General features: G+C 38.7%; 1 protein-coding gene across 13 annotated transcripts in view; it reads left to right on the top strand.

Annotated features, from left to right (window-relative positions):
- The window catches only part of kif1ab (kinesin family member 1Ab), a 31728-nt gene extending 9889 nt beyond the window's left edge, over positions 1-21839 (top strand). Inside the window, exons 13-50 of one of the 13 annotated variants that reach the window (XM_065276163.2) lie at positions 131-273; positions 473-511; positions 1147-1280; positions 1365-1444; positions 1982-2057; positions 2147-2226; positions 2602-2792; positions 2873-3053; positions 3308-3380; positions 3467-3560; positions 4137-4285; positions 4378-4556; positions 4919-5056; positions 5491-5787; positions 9116-9234; positions 9910-9995; positions 10970-11105; positions 12369-12543; positions 12630-12720; positions 12808-12926; positions 13014-13069; positions 13151-13259; positions 13393-13459; positions 13826-13910; positions 14067-14172; positions 14425-14448; positions 14566-14680; positions 16209-16342; positions 16482-16543; positions 16644-16789; positions 16874-17059; positions 17388-17459; positions 17661-17693; positions 17795-17913; positions 18053-18166; positions 18252-18444; positions 18548-18666; positions 19482-21839. In XM_065276163.2, coding sequence (XP_065132235.1) covers positions 131-273; positions 473-511; positions 1147-1280; positions 1365-1444; positions 1982-2057; positions 2147-2226; positions 2602-2792; positions 2873-3053; positions 3308-3380; positions 3467-3560; positions 4137-4285; positions 4378-4556; positions 4919-5056; positions 5491-5787; positions 9116-9234; positions 9910-9995; positions 10970-11105; positions 12369-12543; positions 12630-12720; positions 12808-12926; positions 13014-13069; positions 13151-13259; positions 13393-13459; positions 13826-13910; positions 14067-14172; positions 14425-14448; positions 14566-14680; positions 16209-16342; positions 16482-16543; positions 16644-16789; positions 16874-17059; positions 17388-17459; positions 17661-17693; positions 17795-17913; positions 18053-18166; positions 18252-18444; positions 18548-18666; positions 19482-19521 — 4360 coding nt within the window. In that variant the 3' untranslated portion in view covers positions 19522-21839. The remainder of the gene's footprint in view (positions 1-130; positions 274-472; positions 512-1146; positions 1281-1364; positions 1445-1981; positions 2058-2146; positions 2227-2601; positions 2793-2872; positions 3054-3307; positions 3381-3466; positions 3561-4136; positions 4286-4377; positions 4557-4918; positions 5057-5490; positions 5788-9115; positions 9235-9909; positions 9996-10969; positions 11106-12368; positions 12544-12629; positions 12721-12807; positions 12927-13013; positions 13070-13150; positions 13260-13392; positions 13460-13825; positions 13911-14066; positions 14173-14424; positions 14449-14565; positions 14681-16208; positions 16343-16481; positions 16544-16643; positions 16790-16873; positions 17060-17387; positions 17460-17660; positions 17694-17794; positions 17914-18052; positions 18167-18251; positions 18445-18547; positions 18667-19481) is intronic. The other 12 variants (XM_065276165.2, XM_065276164.2, XM_065276166.2 and 9 more) reach the window with 12 other exon arrangements.
- Positions 21840-23280: the final 1441 nt, after the last annotated feature.

Below are 23280 nucleotides of genomic sequence, written 5' to 3'. Positions count from 1 at the left end.
ATACCAGTGTGACCAGGCTTGGAGACCACCTTAGAAAATCTAAGATCAACAAGCCACCTTTTTTAGGAGTAACAGGAATGTTGTAATGCTACTTTGGTTTGGTTTTAAAATGCACCATCATTGTACACAGATATGCTGATCGTGCCAAGCAGATCCGATGCAATGCGGTCATCAACGAAGATCCAAACAACCGCCTGGTACGTGAACTGAAAGAAGAGGTCGCTCGTCTGAAGGATCTGCTTTATGCTCAGGGTCTTGGAGACATCATTGAGAGTAAGTCACTACCATGGGTGATACACCTCTATTTGAAGAGCTACAATCTTCTCGTTCTTCATATGATTACAGATTTACTTATATTTAGTCATTATCAGGACAGTTTATTCTATGAGTGCCGCAAACATTCTGCTCCTGGGTCAGACACAGATCTGGAAATGTGTCTTAAGGATTTGTCTTTTCTCTTTGTTTCTCTCAGCCTATCGAGCACCAGATCCTGGGATAGCTGCTCTCAAATGTGTGTATTTTGCCACTCTAGATGCTTCGCAGCTTAAAAAAGCAAAAGCAAGAATCTCTGGACCACCAGAGATTTATTCAATTTATTTAATCAGTTTCAATTAAACTAATCAGGCAATATAGTTAGTCCAAACACTGATGCTCTGATGGTCCAGAGGTGCATTAAAAGTTGAGCATGTGGTCATCTGTATCTGGCTTGGCCATTCATGCTGTCTGTGCGGCCACAGATCAGAACTACATTGAGTGCTCAGTTCATCTCCATGCTCATTACCTTAAGCATAGTTTAGATACTACAATGAGTTTGAGGCATGCAGGAAGGTTTAATTGAAAAGTTATTGTTTGGTATCCTGATTTACCTGAGAGATGAAAATACTTGGAAAAGCACTTGACACCCTCAAATTTATGCTCTTTGCCCTGCAACCTGCATCTTTACAACATGTTTAATTTTTGATACTTTCTATTCTTCTTCCTATATTCCCATCTTCTTTGTTTCCATGGTTACCCCTTTTCTCTCTCCACAACTTTCTCCTTTTACTCTCCAACCTGTTATATCCAATTCCTGGCCAGACTTGTTCAATAACAAGGCTAGTATCTGTAGCATCCAGGCTGTCAATGAAAAGGGTGATTTCTCCACAGTGACCAATGCCATGACAGGAATGAGTCCCTCCCCCTCTCTCACTGCGATGTCCAGCCGGGCTGCCTCCATCAGCAGCCTGCACGACCGGATCATGTTCAGCCCGGGAAGTGAGGAAGCCATTGAGAGGCTGAAGGTGAGGAAGAGGATTAGAAGATGGTTTGATAAATTAATAAGGGCTATTGCTGATGGTTTTAACGTTGACATCTTTTCAAATTAGGAAACTGAGAAGATAATTGCAGAACTCAATGAAACTTGGGAAGAGAAGCTTCGCCGCACAGAGGCTATTAGGATGGAAAGGTTGGAGACCTCTGCGAGATCTTTTAGGGTGTTTTCACACTTAATTGTTTGAGCCCTTCAAACGCTCTCAGAGCAGTTTAGGCTGTATATGTGAACAAACCAAGTGATCTCAGACCCCCCCAAATAGGACCCAAAAGTGAACCAAACTCAGACCACGTCTGGAAGTGGTCTGAGTACAGTTCGCTTTTGGGTTCTTTTGTGGTTCGATTTCTTTTTGAGATGTGAAATCAATGAAGTCCCGGTCCGTTTCGTGGGTCATTTGTACATTTATCAAAACTGCTGCACAGAAAGCTGGAGTCTGAGTTCATATAAAGTTGTGATGTGAACAAGAACGGGTCTGAGATCACTTCAGTTTTGAAGAGGACCAAAAAAAGAACAGGTCACATTCGTCTAGTTCCTTTTCTGGTTCAAGTGAACTGGGTTTGGTTGTTTTAAAATGATGTGAAAACACCCTTATTTTAATATTTTCCTGAAATTTGTAAAGTTTTATACTTCTTTTGCAAAGAACGCATGTTTACTCTCTTTTCCTGCCATTAGGGAAGCACTTTTGGCTGAAATGGGTGTGGCGATGAGGGAAGATGGAGGAACAGTTGGCGTCTTTTCTCCAAAGAAGGTTAAAAGACTTTTTAGTACTGTATGTGCTAAAAGGAAGCCAAACTGGTCAAATGCTTCAGCCAACCATTTGTCATTTAAATGTTTCAGACGCCTCACCTGGTCAATCTCAATGAAGATCCACTGATGTCTGAGTGCTTATTATACTACATTAAAGATGGAATCACCAAGTAAGAATGTTGTTTATTTAAATATGTGGTCCTGTTTGTGAAATCCATGAGATTAGGAGTGTCAAAGTTTGATTTCAATCCATCTTTGACATGGCCTTACTCAGTCAATATTAATTATATCAAGGTTATAAATTTACACAATGTTTTTTACATTGTGTGGATGATTTTATGTAGAAAACAGTAAACAAATAAGCCTGGGTTTTTCCAGGCAGGGTCACATATTGTATGTTTTAATTTAAAAGTGTCATTTTAAAATTTTGGCTGATATGGCATTTTAACAGCCAACTTTATTATAATTTTTGAATTGAACCTCTGAGACAGGGCTAGTTCGTGCTGTATTTCTGTCACTTTATTCTGATGTATTCTTCTCTGTAGGGTCGGCCGTGAGGATGCCAGCAGTCGGCAGGACATCGTCCTGAGCGGTCACTTCATTAATGATGAGCACTGTGTGTTCACAAGCAGCACAAATGCCTCTGGAGAGGGAACTGTGGTCCTGGAGCCCTGTGAAGGGGCAGAGACTTATGTAAACGGAAAGAGAGTAACAGAGCCCACTGTTCTCAGATCAGGTCTGAAAAAGCAAGTGATGATGAAATGGCAATTTTGGCCCCGTTTACATTTTTTTGACCCTGCCTGTCATCTGTCTCAGGTAACCGTATCATTATGGGCAAAAGCCATGTGTTCCGGTTCAATGATCCAGAGCAAGCACGGCAAGAGAGGGAGCGAACCCCATGTGCAGAAACACCTGTGGAGCCGGTGGACTGGGCCTTCGCCCAGAGAGAACTACTGGAGAAACAAGGCATTGATATGAAGCAGGAGATGGAGCAGAGGTAGCACTTCTGTTCAAAACACCTTTCCTTATACTACAGGTTGTTGGCTGGTCTCTTGGCAAGGCTCAGAGGCTAGCTGACTAAGCAGATTGGCCAGGCTGACAGACTGTTTAAATCACCTTTAAATAACTGCTAAAGCAAGACAACAAGTTGGTTTGCTGGTCTTAGCTTTTTTTTTTTAGCTTTTTTAGCTCTTTTATACCAACTATCTAGTTGTTACAACTTACTTACCCTAATGCTTATGTCATTACCAGGTTACAGGAGCTTGAGGACCAGTACCGCAAGGAAAGAGAAGAAGTGAGCAATCTTCTGGAACAGCAGAGACTGGTAAGCCTTGCAACCTACCTTTTAAACCTACTTCTTTAGTTGGAAGCAGCTGTAAACAAAACCAAATCATACTTTTGGTTTAACAGGATTATGAGAGTAAGCTGGAAGCTCTTCAAAGGCAGGTTGACTCCAGATATTACCCAGAAACCACAGAGGAAGAAGAAGAACTAGAAGAGGAAGGTGGGTCATAATGCACTATGAGACATGTAGTGCAAGTATACACTGACCAATATATTAAATGCATAATCAAGTAAGCACAGTATTTAATGTTTATAATGTTTACAGAACATATTATATGTGGACCCTGGACCACAAAATCAGTCATAGGGGTAATTTTTTTGAAATTGAGATTTATACATCATCTGAAAGCTGAATAAATAAGCTTTCCAATGAAGTATGGTTTGTTAGGACAATATTTGGCCGGGATACAACTATTTGAAAATCTGGAATCTGAAGGTCCAAAAAAATTAAAAAATTGAAGTTGTTCAAAAAAGTTCCTTAGCAACACATTACTAATAATAAATACATTTTTATGTATTTATGGTAGAAACTTTACAATATATCTTCATGGAATATGATCTTTTTTGGCATTAATAAAATCAATCATTGTTTGGCTATCGCTACAAATATACCCATGCAACTTATGACAGGTTTGCTCACATATATTGATAGTCTTAATCCGAGACAAAGTTTTCATAAAATGTTTTGGATGTTTCTGAGATCTTCTGAAAAGGGTTAACATTTTTTGTTCTGCAGTGCCGTGGACCAAACAAGAGACAGATCTGGCCCTCTGGGCTTTCCGTAAATGGCGATTTTACCAGTTCACCTCGCTCAGAGACCTGCTCTGGGGAAATGCAATTTTCCTAAAGGAGGCTAATGCCATTAGCGTGGAGCTGAAGAAAAAGGTACATTGTAATAATTTATTTTTTTTGGTTCAGCTTTGTTATCTAAATCACACTTTAAATATATGAGCATTTTTTCTTGTTTTTCTCTGTAGGTTCAATTTCAGTTTGTGCTGTTAACTGACACACTGTACTCCCCGCTGCCCCCTGACCTCCTGCCCCCAAACATAGCCAAAGACAGGGAGAAAAGGCTGTTCCCTCGCACCATCGTGGCAGTAGAGGTTCAGGACCAGAAAAATGGTGCCACACATTACTGGACCCTAGAGAAACTCAGGTAAAGTGTTTACCTAGCTTAACTTGGCCAGATCAGGAAGGCATGAACAGCCCATGATATGGCTCAGAAATTGTAGTTTGGTTTCTTATATCAACATATTTCCAATTAAAACCGAAAGTTAAGGCAGGACATATTAAAGCGCTTTTGGTTGATGTCACTGCTGTAAAAACATGATTTTCTATTTGCTGTTGCTTCTCATTCAGTGAAGCATTTGATTGGATAAAACTGGAAGCTTGTGTCCTGATATTTAAAAGCAGACATTTTTCCAAAAGTTAAACACTAGCTTGTATAGGAGGTGTCGTTAAAACTGTATACATTCTATATTGTATAAAATCGTATATATGTTATGTATATATCTGCAGACAAAGACTGGATTTGATGAGAGAAATGTATGACCGAGCAGCCGAGGTGCCCAGTACTGCAGTTGAGGAATGTGACCACATGATGTCTGGTGGGGACCCCTTCTACGACCGCTTTCCGTGGTTTCGTCTGGTTGGCCGGTGAGTAACCATCAATCTCCTGCTTGTGTGATGTGCAACTTTAACATGCTATGAGATGCTGGGTGAGTGGATACTGGTTTTCCTACTGTACATATACATGTAGCTGGTACTTTTGATTTGCATTGTGCTCATACTGAGGGTTCTTTTACTTTCAAGCGGAAAACTGAGCTATGTGCAGCCATCGATCGACATTTCACTAAGCAGTTTTCCATTGATTTTTCATTATTCCCTATATGCACCATTGACCTGTGGTAATCAGACACTCAAAACACTAAAGCTAATCCTGACAGTCATATTTTTTACAGAAAACACCAGATTAGGGTCTATGCTGGATATTACTATGCCTTGTGTGTCTATGAGTGTATGCACTCGTGCAGGAGGTTTGTGCGCTTGGTGTCGTACTAACCCAGTTCCCGTGTCTCCGGCTGCACCAGCACTCCCATTCTCAACACGTGCATGAGCGAGCGCATGAGCGACCCCACCCTCTCCCCCACCCTCTCTGATCCCGACTCTGATATAACCGAGCTCGCCGATGAGCGGCATTATGGGAAGGTTGATGTGGAGGAGGAGGAGGAGGAGTTGGAGGACCTGGACGATGAGACCTTTATGGAGGACCTGGGTTCAGAGCTTGGGAGAGAGGAGGAGGAAGGTGTGAGGGAGCACTGCCCAGGTGCCAGCGATGGCCAGGACCCCTTTTACGACCGCTGGCCTCTGTTCAGTTTAGTGGGCAGGTTGGTGAGGTTTAAGGAGCATGCTGTCAGAGGAAACTAGCTCTTTCGCACTGAGACACAGACAGGGTCTTCCACTGGACCTTATCAAGGGATAAAAAATGTGTTCGTTCTAAGTACAAGTTGTTAGTATTCTTTTAAGCATGAATTGTCTCAGATGTAATGTGTCTTAATTTGGTACTGGATACAATGTCATTATTAATATGTATGTTTTAAAAACGTCCCTATGGTTTGTGCCAAATACATAGAAAGGTATACATTAGGCTCATCTTTTAATTAATACAGTGGCAAGAAAAAGTATGTGAACCCCTAGGAATAAACTGGTTTTCTACTGTGATTTGCTATAAAATGTGATTTGATCCTCATCTAAGTCACAACAATAGACAAACACAACACAATGTGCATAAGCTGACAACACAAATAATTCTAGTTTCTTGTGTCTTTTTTGAAAACACCCAATTAAAATTTACAGTGCTGGAGGAAAATGTAAGTGAATCCATAGACTAATTACTTTAATGAAAGCTTATTTGTGTCAGAAGCTGGCAAACTGGAGTCCAATTAATAAAATGAGTTTAAAGGTGTGGTTTAGTGCTACTATGATTGATTAAAAGACATTGTCCTAAGATTGCTGTCATTTAGAAGCATCAGCTCTTATGAACCATGCCTTTCTAAAGATATCCGATAAAGAGTTGTTGCACTTCATGAGGCTGAAAAGGGATACAAAACTATCTCAAAATGTTTAGTCATCCAACAGGCAACAGTTAGACAAATTGTCTATAAATGGAGACAGTTTAATATTGTAGCTACCCTTCCTAGAAGGGGGCACATAGTCGAGATGACTCCAAAAGCACAACGTAGTACACTCAATTGAATAAAGAAGACCCCACAAGTAACAGGAAAGGCTTAAAGACATAATTGGAACTGGCACACATGCTCTCACGAAAAACATTGTTGTGAGCCTGTAGTTTGCAAAAGAGCACCTTGGCAAACCTTAGTGCTGCTACTGGGAAAATATTTTATGAACTGATGAAACTAAAGTTGAATTGTTCTGGAAAAATACTATGATGCAAAAAGGGCCCAGATTACACATTAAAACATCATCCCAACAGTGAAGTATGGTGGAGGGAACATCATGATTTGGGCATGTTTCACTGTCTTAGGGCCTGGGCCACTTGCTATCATAGAGGGGGAAATGAATTCCCAACTTTAACAAAATATCCTACAGAATAATGTCAGGGTGGCTGTCCGCCAGTTGATGCAGCAGGACAATGACCTTAAGCATCAAAGTAAATCCACCACAGACTGGCTTAAAAAAAACAAAATGCGCCATTTGGAATGGCCTACTCAAACATCAGACCGCAAGAGAGCGGTTCACAACAGACATTCTATAAATGATTCTTGAGTTGAAGTTTTGTAAAGGGGATTGGGCAAAAATTCCTTCTGAACGATGTACAGGTCTGATTCAGAACTGAAAGTGCTTGCTAGCAGTAATTGCTGCCAAAGGAGGTTCAAAAAGCTATTAAATCCAAGGGTTCACTCACATTTTCCTCCAGCACTGTAAATGTTGAATGGGTATTTTTAGAAAAAACACCAGAAACTAGAATTGTTTGTGTGTTGTCAGCTTATGCACACTGTGTTTGTCTATTGTTGTGACCTAGAATAGAATCAAATCACATTTTATGGCAAATCAAAGTAGAAAACCAGTTCATTCCTAGGGGTTCACAATCACATACTTTTTCTTGCCACCGTATAGCCTCATTTGCCATGTTTGCTATATTTGCATATAATAAAGCCCACATGGAACAGTTTTGTCAGTCATATGCAATTTTTTAACGCTTTCTCTCAGATTAAGTGCAGAAAATGCTACGAAAGTCTTCAGAATACATCTGGGCCTACATCTGAGGTTTTCAGTAACTGAATATGAGGAAATCAAGCAAAAAATATTGACTACTGGTGACAGATTTTTAATTAATATTTCTCATGTGGGGCAACTGATTCCTCTTGCACACATTGTTGGCTTATTGCAGAGTATAATGCAAGAAACGTACCATTGGACAAAGTGATATTTTTGATAATGGCCAACTTGGGTGGCTTAAAGACCCAGAGCAAGAATATGCCAGATATAAGCAACTCTATTGTAAATGCTTAATGTCATGCTATCAGTTCTGCTCTGTTTTGAAAGACAAATTAAATTTTTCTAAAACCTCAGTATTTTAACTAAATTTCATTGTGCCTACAGTTGCTGTAAAGAGTCAGCTGATTGTAGATTGTTAAAGCTACAGAGCTCAAGATGAAAGAGCTGGTTTCCACTACAGCAGTCTCAAACAGGCATGCCAGAACTAAAAATTTGTATCTCGGTTTAGGATTGGCTCGCCCACTTTTACTTTCTTACGCATATGCAACATACAAGATTTGTGATGTGTGTTGACTTTGATTTCTCTTTTAAGTTGATGGGGTAAAATCCATGTATGCTAATGTCATTTCAGTATTTTGCTTTCCAGTTTGCATCTGGCCCATAAAGGCCAAATTTGGAGTTTATTTTCTCACAAAATATTTTGTTTATCTGAGCATGCTCTATTTGCACCTCACCAATCTTGTCGTAAGCTCCTCCCCTCCTGCCACTCTTGACCCCGCCTGTAAAGCTCAGTCTCGTCGAGAATTAAGGAGGTGACGGAAAAACACATTGGGATCAAGAGGGCAGATCTGAGATGATTGATTGAATGATTTGAATAAAGAAACGACATACAGTAGACCAGTCTGTCACCAAAATTGATTGTATTTGGTGTATTGTCTTGTTCAAGTAGACACAAAATCCTTGATTCAGTTACTGAAACATCAGTATAATGTGCCAAAACCATCTATGTTTATAGGTTTGACAAACTAGTGAGTCTAATCTTTGTAATCAGTCAAACGTTCCTAAATTATAAATTATGTTGTGGGGTAGTTCTGCTCTATATGCATGTACCTTCAAACCCTTCACCAACCCTCACAGAGAATAAGACTCGTACTATCACCACTTCCTTTATCAGATTTGTAAGAGGGCCTTAATAGCATTTTCACAGATGACTGCAAACCTGCAGGGCACTTGTTTGGCTTTTGCTGGAGCAGCTTCTTGTTTAGTTGCTTTTTTGTGTCTGATGTTGTGTTGTCTAGTGGCAGTGTGGTGAGTCGACCTTCATCACTGGCATTTTTTCCTCATTTCAGCTCTTTTCTCCATTAATGTTAACCCAATTTTTCCTCTGGTTTCTCAACATCTTACTTTCATGCTTCAAAACACTCTCTTTTTTTCCTTTGCTCTGTTTTCCACCATCTTCTCCTTCTTCTCCCATAGGGCATTTGTGTATCTGAGTAACCTGCTGTATCCTGTGCCACTGGTGCACCGTGTGGCCATTGTGAGCGAGAAGGGTGAGGTCAAGGGCTTCCTACGAGTGGCAGTTCAAGCCATCTCTGGTAAGATCATCTTTAAGTTTAAGTTTAAGATGTTAATAAAAAATTATTTTTTCAGTAATTGTAGAAAACAAAACCTGATAGCCAAGTATCAGTTGTAGATCACTCAAATATACTATATATCAGGGGTTTTCAAACCTTCTGGTCAGCCGAACCCCCTTGACCTACATTTTTTACTTGAAAGTCGGCTACCCTATATAAATAATTTAATAACACATTTGCATGTTTAATTCAAAATGTATTTTATCTGTTTTAAATATTTAATAAGTAGTATTTTACATATTTATAATCATTTTCTTTTATTGGTACATAAAACATGTAAATTCCGCATGAGATAAATTGTTATCTGATATAATGTAGTGTTATATCATGTGACATGCAGATTAAACAAATAAAACATATTTTTGTTTAATTTAGATTTTTTAGTTTAAAATTATTTATTTACATTTTATGATTTAATTTTAATTGATAATTTTTTCACCCCCTACACCCCCCCCCCCCCCCCCAATTGGTTTATTTTGTGATAATGTACAGATTATTCTGTGTCTGCTTACCAAAATTCATGCATATTTAATATTAATTTGATTTTACATTGAAAAGAGAGCTACTGTAGTGACAAAAGAAAAATAGCCAAAGATCTGATGTTCAATCATGAGATTTGATTTCTTATTGTTTCAGCTGATGAAGAGGCACCTGATTATGGTTCAGGTGTACGACAGTCAGGAACTGCCAAGATCTCATTTGAGGATCAACAGTTTGAGAAGGTTGGTTCTGTTCCTTATTCTATATAACTGATGCTTTTGTCCTGCCAAGTTTATTCTCACATTTATCAGCTCACTGGATTTCTTTCCCTGCCAGTGTTTTTTTTTTAAGTTGCCAGCCAGGGCCAGCATTTTTCATAATTTTCACAAAAGTTTAATGGCTTCCAGAAATTTTTTCTTTTTTAAATATATAAACATTCAATATATATCAAATATAAGAACAGACCCTCTGCTTTCAAACTTAAAAGTATTTTATCCTACCTTGATTAGTTCTCTTATTATCACCTCTCATATATGGGTAGGTTTCTTCAAAAACACCAAATTTTGTAGCCTAGAAATCTAGACGCACCCTAGCGGCCGCAAAATATATTTGCTGCCAGGGTTTAGTCTAGGCACTCACAATACACTTAACAGCTCCAAAAACCAAAATTTGGTCAGGCCAATCACATCGTGTGTAGCGTCTGTGGGGCGGGCTTAACATGATGACGACAGAGCTGCGACGGTTCCTACTTGAAAACTTCGTTCTTCGTTGCCCTGATTGGTCATAGCGCTATCCTATTGCGTGCAGAGGCATTTTGAGGGACAACCTTATATCCCGCCCCTTGCATTGAGCCGTTTGTGTGAAGAGTTGCCAGACCTTACATCTTGATGTAGGTCTGGCTAACCAGGCTACAAATTTTGAGCAAAAAGCTGAGATAATTGTGAAGGACTTTTGATAGAGATCCCATCAGAGCCATCCTCAAAGCATCCACGGAGCTCTTTCTCTTTCATGTGAGGTGTTATTCTGGGTTACATAAGTTGCGGAATAATGGTGGATATAGCGGTATTGTGGAAAGCCGTCATTGGCAGGGAAGCCTGTTCTCATTATTGACAAGTTAACTCATCAATGGCGGGAAAGAGTTAATAGGCTCACTTAACTTGCATAGTTTGGCAAATGTGACAGGCCCTCAAGAACTTCTGTTTGACCTTCTGTTCAGTTTCAGACAGAGTCATGCTGTGCTGGGGTGTCTCACACAAGCACATCTCAAGAGGAACTGCGCTTCGTAGAAGGAGAAGGACAAAACTCAGAGATGGGACTCAGTGCTGATGAGATGAACAACAACACCTGTGCAGGTAACAACTTAGACAATTACAAATATTTTTTAAAGGATTGCCTCACAGTGTCTACAAAAGACAACAAACCCCATTATAATCTGTGATGCAGCCCACAATGGTTGCAGTGCCATGCGACAAACTCTTATGGTGTCAATAGCTGGGTTTCCATCACTCTGATTTTATGCACATTTTGTAAGTATTGCATAAAAAACGAGTGATGTAAACCCCAAATTTCAAATAAAATTCCCTTTAATTCGCAAAATGTTTTTGGGCTCGCTTGAGGTGGTTTTTGTCTTATGCGGAAAAGAGTAAATGCGAATAATGGGAGATAGCAGTGGCAGTGGCAGGCTCCGCTAATTATTGGCTTTAAAAATGCTCTTCACAAACCTATGGATGATGTCACAGACATTACATCCATATTTTACAGTCTATGCTTAAAGGAACACTCCACTTTTTTTGAAAATATGCTCATTTTCCAGCTCCCCTAGAGTTAAACATTAGATTTTTAGCGGTTTGGAATCCATTCAGCCGATCTCCGGGTCTTGCATTACCACTTTTAGCATAGCTTAGCACAATCCATAGAATCTGATTAGTCTATTAGCATCGCGCTAAAAAATAACCAAATAGTTTAGATATTTTTCCTATTTAAAACTTGACTCTTCTGTAGTTACATTGTGTACGAAGAAGACAGACAGAAAATTAAAAGTTGTGATTTTCTAGGCAGATATTGGCTAGGCTAGGACTATACTTTTATTCTGGCGTAAAAAATCAGACTGTAGAATATGGATTTAATGTCTGTGACATCACCCATAGGTTTGTGAAGAGCATTTTTAAAGCCAATAATTAGTGGAGACTGCCACTGCCATCTTGGCACGGTAGTTGCAGCAGCGGCATTCATTCAAGTGGCCACGCCCTTAATTATGCAGAACATTAAGGCTTAATATAATATAAACGGATGAGTTACAAAAAAATTCACCCCCATCACAGTTTTCATGAAGTTCAAAATTAGCTATATAAACCAAAAACGCTTGTCGTACCAGGCTGTAAACATGTATTGCTGCTGTAAAGTTGGGCATTTTAACATGCGGTTCTATGGGATTAACTTCCTTTTGGAGCCAGCCTCTAGCAGCCAGTCGATGAATTGCAGTTTAAGTTGCTTCTGTGTTGGCTTCACCAGAAGGTTGCCCCCTGGGTGGACACAGGGCCTAAATAGTGACACTGCATGATAAAATATTTGCATAAGGAAACTCAATTTGTATCCTGCTGTGTTGCTTCTTCTAGCCTCTCCCGATGTTCCTAACAGTCCTCTGAAGGCTTGTCTGGAATGTCCTCTTGATGTGACTCAGGAAACATCTTTACAGCACTTAAAGGTTGGCAGCAACTTCACCTTTAGAGTCACCGTTCTCCAGGCCTCCAGCATCTCAGCTGAGTATGCAGACATCTTCTGCCAGTTCAAGTGAGTGGATGTTTTCTTCTATACAATACAATACAATACAATAGAGTTAGTTTGACATAAAACTTAACCTCTGTTCTATCCTCCAGCTTTATTCACAGGCATGATGAGGCATTTTCTACTGAACCCTTGAAGAACACAGGCAGAGGGCCTCCTCTGGGATTTTACCATGTGCAGAATGTACGCACAGACTTACATAAGTTAACTGTGTTTGTGATGTCACGACTAAATAATTTACACCTGTATGTGTGTTTGCTACCATTGTAGATAACCGTAGAGGTCACCAAGTCCTTTGTGGAATACATTAAAAGTCAGCCAATTGTTTTTGAGGTATTCGGGCACTATCAAAAACAGCCCTTCCCTCCTCTATGTAAAGACTTAATCAGGTAAAGAATGACTCGGCACGTTTTGACCATTTACAAGTCATGTATATTACCATTCCAACACATCTACTGTATTTTACCTTTCTGTAGTTCTTTACGTCCTGCAAGAAGGCAGTTTCCCAGAGTTATGCCTTTGTCAAAGCCAGGTGAGGACTTGGACATTTTCATTGTATATTACGTTCCAAGTTTGTCTTTGTGTCTTAACATTGCTTGTGTCCTTCCCCCAGTACCCGCCACTAAACTGAGCACCCTGACACGCTCCACCGCCGGCCCCTGTCACTCCAAATATGACCTTATGGCATTTTTTGAGATCTGTGAGCTGGAAGCCAATGGAGAGTGAGTTTTGGATAAACTTTAATGACTTGTGTATATCAGTACCCAGTAAGTTACTCATTGAAGCCTGTTTGTACACTAGGGTATTTATATGTACAGTAATGTAACCCTTGTACCTGTTTGTGTACTTTTTCAGCTACATCCCAGCTGTCGTTGATCACAGAGGTGGAATGCCATGTCATGGTACATTCCTATTGCACCAGGTAAACCTGCTTTGACTTATCTAGTAAGACAATTAAATGTTTAATTAATGGCTATAGAAATGATAACAGTGCTCCCCAAAAAACTAAATAGGTGGTGGTTGCACACCTTAAACTAAACCATTAACTCAAACAAATTACTATTTGTAATGCAAGTAGAATTGAGTAAATCAATGACTACTAGTTCTTTACTACTTGTTAATTTACAATACCACATACTTGCATGTTAGCATGCTTAATTAAGTTATCTTTATGACACGTTTACATGACATGTGATTCATTAACTCTTTCATATACTGAGCAAAATTTTATAAGTGATTTTATTGGTCAAATTTTAACTAAGGATTTGGGATGACTTATTTTCAACAGGGGATCCAAAGGAGAATAACAGTTACTATAGCCCATGAAACTGGCAATGACATTGAGTGGAAGGAGGTTAAAGAGCTTGTCATAGGTTAGTAAACGTTTTTGTGTTTGCTTATCAGAAGCAGCTTATCATAACCTTCCTGTTATTTAAAAGCTCATTGAACTTAAGGATAAATGGAGATGTTTCTCCCGAATGTTCAGGCAGAGTTTCAGGTGACTCAGCAATGTAAATTCTCTATTTCAGGACGCATCCGTAACACACCCGAGGCGGACGAGACGATCATAGATCCCAACATCCTATCCCTCAACATCCTGTCATCTGGATACATTCGGCCATCTTATGATGACAGGTGCTATTGCATAGAAAAAATCTCCTCGTGGACTTATAAGAGAACGTGAACTATACATTTTATTATGACAAATGTATAGATGTTAAGCTATATTTAAAGCTTTGTGGTGTGTGTTGTGTTTGTGAAAAATAGCTTTAAATGCAATAGCATTAGTAAAATTCTCTAAAATTAACTTTAACAAAACTAACAGCTCAGCTCTCTAACTTTAACAAATTTTAATTCACTAACCTGGGGATCTGTATTTCCTGTCAGGGTATCACTGGGAATTGACCATAGGTATGTTTTTTTTAACCTCAGTATAAATCGCTTTCTGATGACTCAGCATACATCACTAAAAGCATAGTTTAAACATAATTCATTGTTATGTGACATTATCCATAAATCTCTTCTCAGGACATTTTACCGTTTTGAGGTGGCATGGGACAGCTCCATGCACAACTCTCTGCTGCTGAACCGTGTCACTCCCTATGGAGAGAAAATTTACATCACTTTGTCTGCCTACCTTGAGGTAAACAGAACTCTACTGTTAAATGTCATCTTTTTAACAGCAATGTAGTAGAAGTTTGTCTAATCAAAAGCAATATCACGACACGCATAATGTCAGAAGGGTCTGGCTGCAGCAGATCCACTTGCATTCTCAGACTTGCACTCAAGACACATGCGCTTCCTGGCAGTGACCTCACTTGCAGTCACAACCTACATTCTCTGAGCACGTCCACCAAACACTTTCATGTTTTCCCTATTTAAACTGTTACATGATTCATTACACAATGGTGGCACAAAATAAAATGTGGTGATTTTTTAAGCGAAAACAAAATGAGAAATATATTGTTTGACAGAAGAGCACTTAGTTTGCAGCACTTCGACCTCAAGTGCAGTAATATTGACAGAAGTTTGAGCGAGAGGGGGAGTAGTCAGGAGTGATGATGTTACTGCGCGCCAAGGTCAAAGTGCTGCAAACTAAGTGCTCTTCTGCCATACAATATAGTTCTCATTTTTTATTCGCTTAAAAAATCGTCACGTTTTTTTTGTGCCACCATACTTACTTGTTTAACTACTCATGTAACAATATTTAAATAGGGAAAACATGGAAGTTTTTGGTGGCTTCTTAATTCATCCGTGTTTGGATCCTAAGGAATGGGGCTAGGCTAAATGCTAACACATTTACAATGCGCTGTACAAAGATTAAGTGTGCACATTGAAAAAAGATAGGGATTTATTAATTCGTCTAAGTTGAGGTAAAATATTGAAAAACGGTGGTGTTTTCCTTTAAACTATGATTTTGTATTGGTTGTTAGATCTAACAACTTCTTTGTATCTTTGATAATTATTAGCTTTGCTGTAAATAATAAAACAGTGTCTCACTTCAAAACTAAAATATAAAATGTATTAAAGGAATAGTCTACCCTTTTGCCATATTAAACTATGTTATTACCTCAACCTAGACAAATTAATATATACCTATCTTTTTTCAATGCGTGCACTGTACAGCGTGTTGTGAATGTGTTAGCATTTAGCCTAGCCCCATTCCTTCCTATGGTACCAAACAGGGAAGCCACCAAACACTTCCGTGTTTTCCCTATTTAAAGACTGTTACATGAGGAGTTAAACCAGTAAGTACGGTGCCACAAAATAAAACTTTTTTTTGGTACCATAGGAATGAATGGGGCTAAGCTAAATGCTAACACATTCACAACACGCTGTACAGTGCACGCATTGAAAAAAGATAGGTATGTATTAATTCGTCTAGGTTGAAGTAATAACATAGTTTAATATGGCAAAAGGGTAGACTATTCCTTTAAAGCCTGTGATAAACACAAAGGAAAAATATTTTGTTAAAAATGTGTTTCTTTGCTATTGGTAAACATCAAGTACATTGGATAATTCCAGCATCCATTGTGCATGTGTCTGAGTATGAGAATGCAAGTACAACTACTGCAACCAGACCCTTCTCCATAATATCACTAACTTATCACAAGTAAAGTTTTCAGGATGTTATTTTTGTTCATTGTCATCTGTTTCGCTGTAATATGTAGATGGAGAATTGCACCCAGCCCACAGTCATAACCAAGGACTTCTGCATGGTGTTCTACTCCAGAGATGCAAAGCTTCCTGCATCACGCTCCATCCGAAACCTCTTTAGCACTGGTGCATTCAGGCCATCTGAGAGGTTAGCAGAGTGCAGTTTTGAAATCTTAATTCAAAACTGATTTTGTTGAACCATTTGATTTTGGAATGTTTGAATATGTAGTATGTTAGGGCTGAGTTGAATGACTTGTTAAAGACTATTTCAACTTTTTGTTTTTTAGTAACCGCGTGACCGGAGTGTACGAATTAAGCCTTTGCCACTTGGCAGACATTGGAAGTCCCGGTAAGACTCAGCATTACCCGAAATGCTAATTTCACATATTTCCTTTCTGTACTTTGAAAACAACTTTATCTTGCATGATGAACCACCCCGTTTGACTCAGGTATGCAGAGGAGGCGCAGACGGGTGCTGGACACCTCAGTGGCGTATGTGCGTGGAGAGGAGAACCTCGCGGGCTGGAGGCCCCGCAGCGATAGTCTTATCCTGGATCACCAGTGGGAGCTGGAGAAACTGAGCCTTCTTCAAGAGGTAATGTGTCAAACCTTTCCTGTTTACATGAATTGACTTTTGGTGTTTGTAAAGTAAATGACCGTGAGGCGTTTTTGTACACAGGTGGAAAAGACCAGGCATTACCTTCTGCTGAGAGAGAAGCTAGAAGCATCTCTGTTTCTGGGACATGACTCTTTTTGTACTAAAGACTTGATGGACTCACCTAAGGCCTCCAGCCCCATGATGAATCCAGTTGTCAGTCTGGGTCTGGACAGTCCCAATGAGAGGCAGAGAGAACTGGCAGCCAAGGTGATTATTATCTGCATCCACACAGTGGCACAGAAATGACCTATAGTATTTCCAAATCCAATGTGACTAAATGTCCATATATTCAATCTTCATTATTGTGGTATGCATCCTAAACGAATTGTTTGTCATCCTAACATCTGACTAAAACAAAATCATCAAAATGCATTTTTTTATACATTGCAGCACACTTGCCCATGTTCTTAGACTGGTATTTGAATGTGGTGTCAATAGGACGTGGGGTGCTCTCAGACCCATCACTTTACTTTAAACTCTATACATTGTTATGAATATCACTTAACGTTTTGCCCCCACCTTCTTCTCTCTGCAGTGTGTGCGACTGCTCATGCACACGTTCAACAGGCAGTATAGCCAGGTGAGCAGCAGTCTCAGTGAGAGCAAGGTGAGCCTAGTCTTAGTGTCTATTCAGACCCTCATAAACACCTCACTCCTTCTCTCACACTTATTCATCATCTGTTTGCGCTGTATATTTAACTAAAAATACATTTATACAGTAAATTCCAGTAATGTTTTTACTTTAAATTTTCAAAAATGGTCTTATACTTTCGTTTAAATCACTTTTATTATTCATTCATTAAATTAGAGCACCATGATTAGTGTAGTAGATGCCTTATGGGTAAGCACATCTTTATTTGCTGTATAAGATTTTTAACAAAAAGATTTTTACAATATGTTGGTTACAGTGCTGTTCCTCTTTTCTCCATATTTGCGTGTTAGCTGTCAGAAATGTCAGCATCACTTTTAAGAGAGAGTTCTTCCTCTGCTCTGAGCACCCTGACGCCCTCCTCCACCTGTCCTTCATTGGTGGACGGTCACTTTGGCAGTCAAGACTTCAGGTTAGTATTAAAAAAAACCTGATCCCACATATGCACAACCATTCTTATTCTCAAGGCCTCCCATAACATAATATTATCACCTGACGTCCAAGTGTCTCTAATTTCTAACAAAATTTCTTGTTCTGTTGTCATTTCTCAGAGGTGCTGAGGCTAATTCTGGAGCATCAAGCCCTGATCTTGATCCTTTCAGCCCTGTAGAGAGAAAGCCCAGGAGCTGCTCCTTCATCCCAAACATCCAGGAGATTCGTGTCAGGTAGCCATACAGAATTTATAATATACACCATATATACGTTGCAAAAGCCTCTAAACGCCATATAATAATTTTCTCTTGACCCCAGCCCTATTGTGTCGAAGAAAGGCTATCTGCATTTTCTGGAGACACATACCAGCGGCTGGGTGAAGCGTTACATTGTGGTGCGACGGCCATATGTGTACCTGTACCGTAGTGAGAGAGACAGTGTGGAGAGAGCAGTGATAAACCTCTCATCTGCCCAAGTTGAGTACAGTGAAGATCAGCAGACCATGCTGAGGGTAAGAGCCACTAACTGCTTCAAATTCAGTTATACATACGATTAATTCACAATATTAGTTAGCTGTATTATTGTTTTTAATCCATGTGCTGGATTGTTTTCAGGCTCCTAACACATTTGCTGTGTGCACCGAGCACCGCAACATTCTCCTCCAGGCCAGCAATGACAAAGAGATGCATGACTGGCTGTATGCATTCAACCCACTGCTGGCAGGAACCATCAGGTACATACAGCCCCTGTTTTAGTGAATTCAATTCCTTGTTTAATTATTCATCTGGTTACTTTAATTTTATTTCGGTGTGACCCTGCCTGTGACAACCCAGCTTTTTTAATCAACCTCCAATACATAATGTAAAGAACATTTAAACCTTAAAGGGGACATTTTATAAAAATCTGACTTTTTTCATGTGTAAGTGCTATACAGCAATTAGGTCCCCAGTGCTTTTATCAACCTAGAAAATGTGAAAAAGAACAACCCAGTAAATTAGTTTCGAGAAACCATTCTCTGCAAGCATGTGAAAAAATAAAAAAGTAATTGAAATGTGGCTCCCCTTGTGATGTCAGAAGGGGATAATACCGCCACTTAATGTGCACTATACAACCGCAGCATTGCCATTTAGTGCAGAGATCAGCTCATTTGCATTTTAAAGGACACACCCAAAACACACATTTTTGCTCACACCTACAAAGTGGCAATTTTAACTTGCTATAATAAATTATCTATATGGTATTTTGAGCTAAAACTTCACATACGTACTCTGGGGACACCAACAATTTATTTGACATCTTAAAAAAAAGGTTGTGAAATCATTGTCAAATCAATGAGTGAAAACAAACTTTGATGCTCCTAATCTCATGAATACATTATAAGAGTCACAAAAAGGGTCACAAATGCTCAGGGCAGTAGTTTTTAACTGGTTTGCTTTCTGCCCTTGGCATGTCTCATTTGGCTAGATTATACACTGAAAAGGTCACAGACTGAGCCTGTTTATTGTGTTTGATCAATCCTAATTTCTTTGTCACTTTCTGTCTCCACAGGTCTAAGCTTTCCAGAAGAAAATCGCAGATGAGAATGTGAACATTTTTTTCCTCCAGCTTACAACATAAACAGATAGCTAACAGGGCCTTGTGATGTAATTAGGTCATGTGATCATGAGTGTCTTATCCCTACCTTATCTCAGCTGCCTGCCTACCCTAGCACTCCCCGTTGGTCTTTCCATGCCAACCATAGACTGTGGGACTGGCTTCACAAACTGTGTCCATGTGTGTTTGTCAGGCCCTATTTACAGTAGTCAGTTACAAATGTAAATTGAAGTATATTGAAATATTCAACACGTCCCTTCTAACATTGCTCAAAACTAGAATGGTAAAATAACATTTTAGTCATGACCCCACTCCTGTAGTGTAAAAGCATAACTTCATTTGTAAATGCGACACAATGCTCTGTTTGTGTATTTGCTTCTGCAGAGTAGATGTCAAGCGCTTTTGCCTGGGCTGCAGTAGATGCCTCTTGGTTTTGTTAACTCTGCCATGGTCATTGTGCTTTTTAAAGGGATGCAAAGCTTATAACTTTTGTGTTTTAGATGATTGCTAAAGACAGAATTGCAGGGTAAAGCAACTGAACTTGGCAGTTGTCTGCTACTGTAAATCAACCAGAATCGACATTTGGAAGAATCTTAACTTTTTAAAGTTTATTTTTGTGTTCTTTTATTTTATTTTAATCTATAATGTCTTTTTTACATTACATTACGTTATGTTTACTTATTTATTAAGCCTTGTATGTTTTATAAACATTATTAATTTATTGAGAAGTCACTATTTGTAGTGTTACTTTCACCTAGCACTTTTGATAACAAGCTTTGATCAGATTAAATTCATTTGCACAGGAGCTCTGCTGCTACAGAGAATCTTATCTGCTTTAATGTTTCCTTATTTATAGCTTTTATGTTTGGATGTATAACACTGAAATTCATCAGAGCACTTTTAACAATAGGATGAGGGAGAATTTATTCAGATTATATCACATCTTTCAAATAATATTGTTGATCTCATTCCTCTTTTGTAGCTGCTATACAGTATGTTTATGTCATCCTGGCCTTACATGTTATAATAGATTATCTGTATTAAATCTAGGATCTCTTAATTGATATGTGTTGGTCTTATAAGAAGAGATCCAGTGTTACAATATTTAACCAGAAGTTTATACATTTCTATGACTTTTATTAAAAGTTCATCACCACCAGGATAGATCCCAAAGAAACCCTTATATATAGCTTACCTAATTTTATATTTTGTCATGAGATGCATTTATCATAATAAGCATACCCATATATGGTGTTGCCTTGTGACTGTAAAGAAAGTTTACCAAGTATAGAAAAGCTGTTAGGAAATGAAAATATAGACTCCATTATAAAGAGGTATTAGCCGGGTCTAAAACACACCAGAAATCTGCTGTATCCTCTGAGCTCATGCTATTGGTCAGTCACCCATTTAGCATGTTGTCTGTTGCTGTATAAAATATCCTGTTGTCTTAGGGAAGTGATGTTTTGTGCCATGGGCCAGCCAACCCAAAGAGCACAAAAGTATGGCAATAGTGAGTTATCTACATACCTCAGAGTTATTGTGTTTATATTTAGCAGTTCTGGTCTTCTTCATAAACAGCAGTATAAAAACAATCAGTGAAATGGATATGAAACACATGGATGCTTAGTATATTTACATAAGTTTTACCTCCCACTGCCCTGATTGTTTTTATTCATTCTTGTCTCTCGTAATGTATACAGTAGCATGCTGTACATATTTAATCAGCTTTTGTATTAAATGTATCTAATGTATCTCATTTACCTCCATACAGTACAAGAGTAGCAATTACATAGAAACAATAGTTAAGATATCATTTTACAGAAATAAAGGATTACAGTCAACTATAAGCATGTTGTGTTTGCAAATCCTTACCTTAACACATTGCCGTGTTAAAACATTCACAAAGTCAACTTGCAAGATACAAGTTGTATTGCAGATCAAAGATTTATAGGATTTGTAGTTGAAAATTATGTCTCTCTTTTTGCTTCTCACTCTCTATGGGTCTTTTGTGTTTCAAGCATCCCTTTGAATATGCACCTTTTATCCATCCAAATATTCCTAATTTAACAAATGAGGATCTCAATATAAACTAAGTGTATCTACTGTTACTGCTTCTATGTTTCTGTTAATTTGCTCTGTATATAAACCCAACTGTGGTCTAGCACACAGCTGTAACCACTTTATACCATACTGAATTGGCTGTAGTGTACTCAGTGCTCAAGTTCTTTTGAGTTTTGGACCTGTGTCTTCTAATGTCTCTGGACACTTAACACTTTGTCAGGTGTGAAATAAATGTGAAATATGCGCAACCATGTCAAAGCCTGGACTTCTTTTTTATTAAAATGATATGGATGAGAGCAACTGTATGCGTCCGTCATAAATGAGATAATGATATTAACAGAATGCTCTCGGCACATGTTTTATGTTGATTAAATACTTTCTAGAAGTTTTTTTAGAAGTGACAGTTTTTGCCAAAAACATTTGCATGCACTTAAAGGGTCAGTAAAATTGGTTAAATACTATGAAATTACAAAAGTGACATTAGTGAAAATTTGGCATCAGTTACTGACTAATAACCTTTTTCATTGCCACTGAAATGAAATTAGTGAATCTAAACTCAGGGTTCCCACAAGTCCTTGAAAGTTTGTGAATCTGGGGGGGGGATTAAAGACCCTGGGAAGTTTTTTAAAATATACATAAATGGATACAGGTCATTGAAAGTGCTTGAATCTAATCTTATGCAAGAAGTTTTCTGGAAAAAAATCCATATTATTCCCTGTGTAGTGTAGGATAATATCATAAAAATTCTAGACTTTTAAAGCACACGTGCTAAACTGTTCACTTTAAATGCTTATATCTTCTGTATGCGAATGTTGATTCATACCAAAATGCTTTTTTGCCTAGTTGTGTTTGACAAATGAAAACGTCTTGGGTTACGTATGTAACGGTTGTTCCATAAGAAGGGAATTAGGAGCTGCGTCTCCCTTTCCATACTTTCTGCATCTCTGTAATGCCGTCTTTGGCAATATTTTAGATAGCGATATACTTCCTGGCTCCCACGTCACCCTGTCTTTGTCATTAAGCCTCACCATTGGTTGAATTTGATATACACATTCAGACGCACTTACCCTTGGAGGCGTCCCCAAAGTGTCACCGCAGTGACGCAGCACGAGTTCCCTTGAAAGGGAACTGTAACAATGTATCTTTAAAGGTAAGACGATGTAACATTGAGCGTATTGGACCTGGAAAGTCCTTAAAAGGTCCTTGAATTTGAAGTTAACTAAGGTGTGGGAACCCTGTGAACATAAAAGTCTGATAAAAAAATGTCAATTTACAAGATTAAGATTGATTAATTTACATTACATTTATTTATTTAGTAGACACTTATCTAAAGTGACTACAATGCATTAAAGGTATTTTATTTTTTCCTGAGTATCAAACCCATGACTTCTGCATTGTTAACACAATGCTCTACCAATTAAGCTACATGAACATTATTCCCAGCATCTCCTTTGACCATTTGTGGTCTTTGTAACTGTTTAGAGTAGTTTGTTATTGTGGTAGTAGTGAGTGAAATTCAAGAGATAGAAGCAGATGTGTATTTTCACGAGGGATCTCGTTACAATTTTGGCTTGGTGCTTGTCCACTCCCTTTATTCTTCACTGAAGCTGTCTCTCCCATGGACATCTGTTAGCAAGCTCAGGTATCATTTTAGAGAGAGTGATAATTGGGAGCACCATACTGCACCCCTGCC

Source organism: Paramisgurnus dabryanus, chromosome 6 (genome assembly GCF_030506205.2).
Source record: "Paramisgurnus dabryanus chromosome 6, PD_genome_1.1, whole genome shotgun sequence".
NCBI lineage: Eukaryota > Metazoa > Chordata > Actinopteri > Cypriniformes > Cobitidae > Paramisgurnus > Paramisgurnus dabryanus.
The sequence above is the reverse complement of the archived record's forward strand: the minus strand, read 5'-3'. Positions and strand labels throughout refer to the sequence as shown.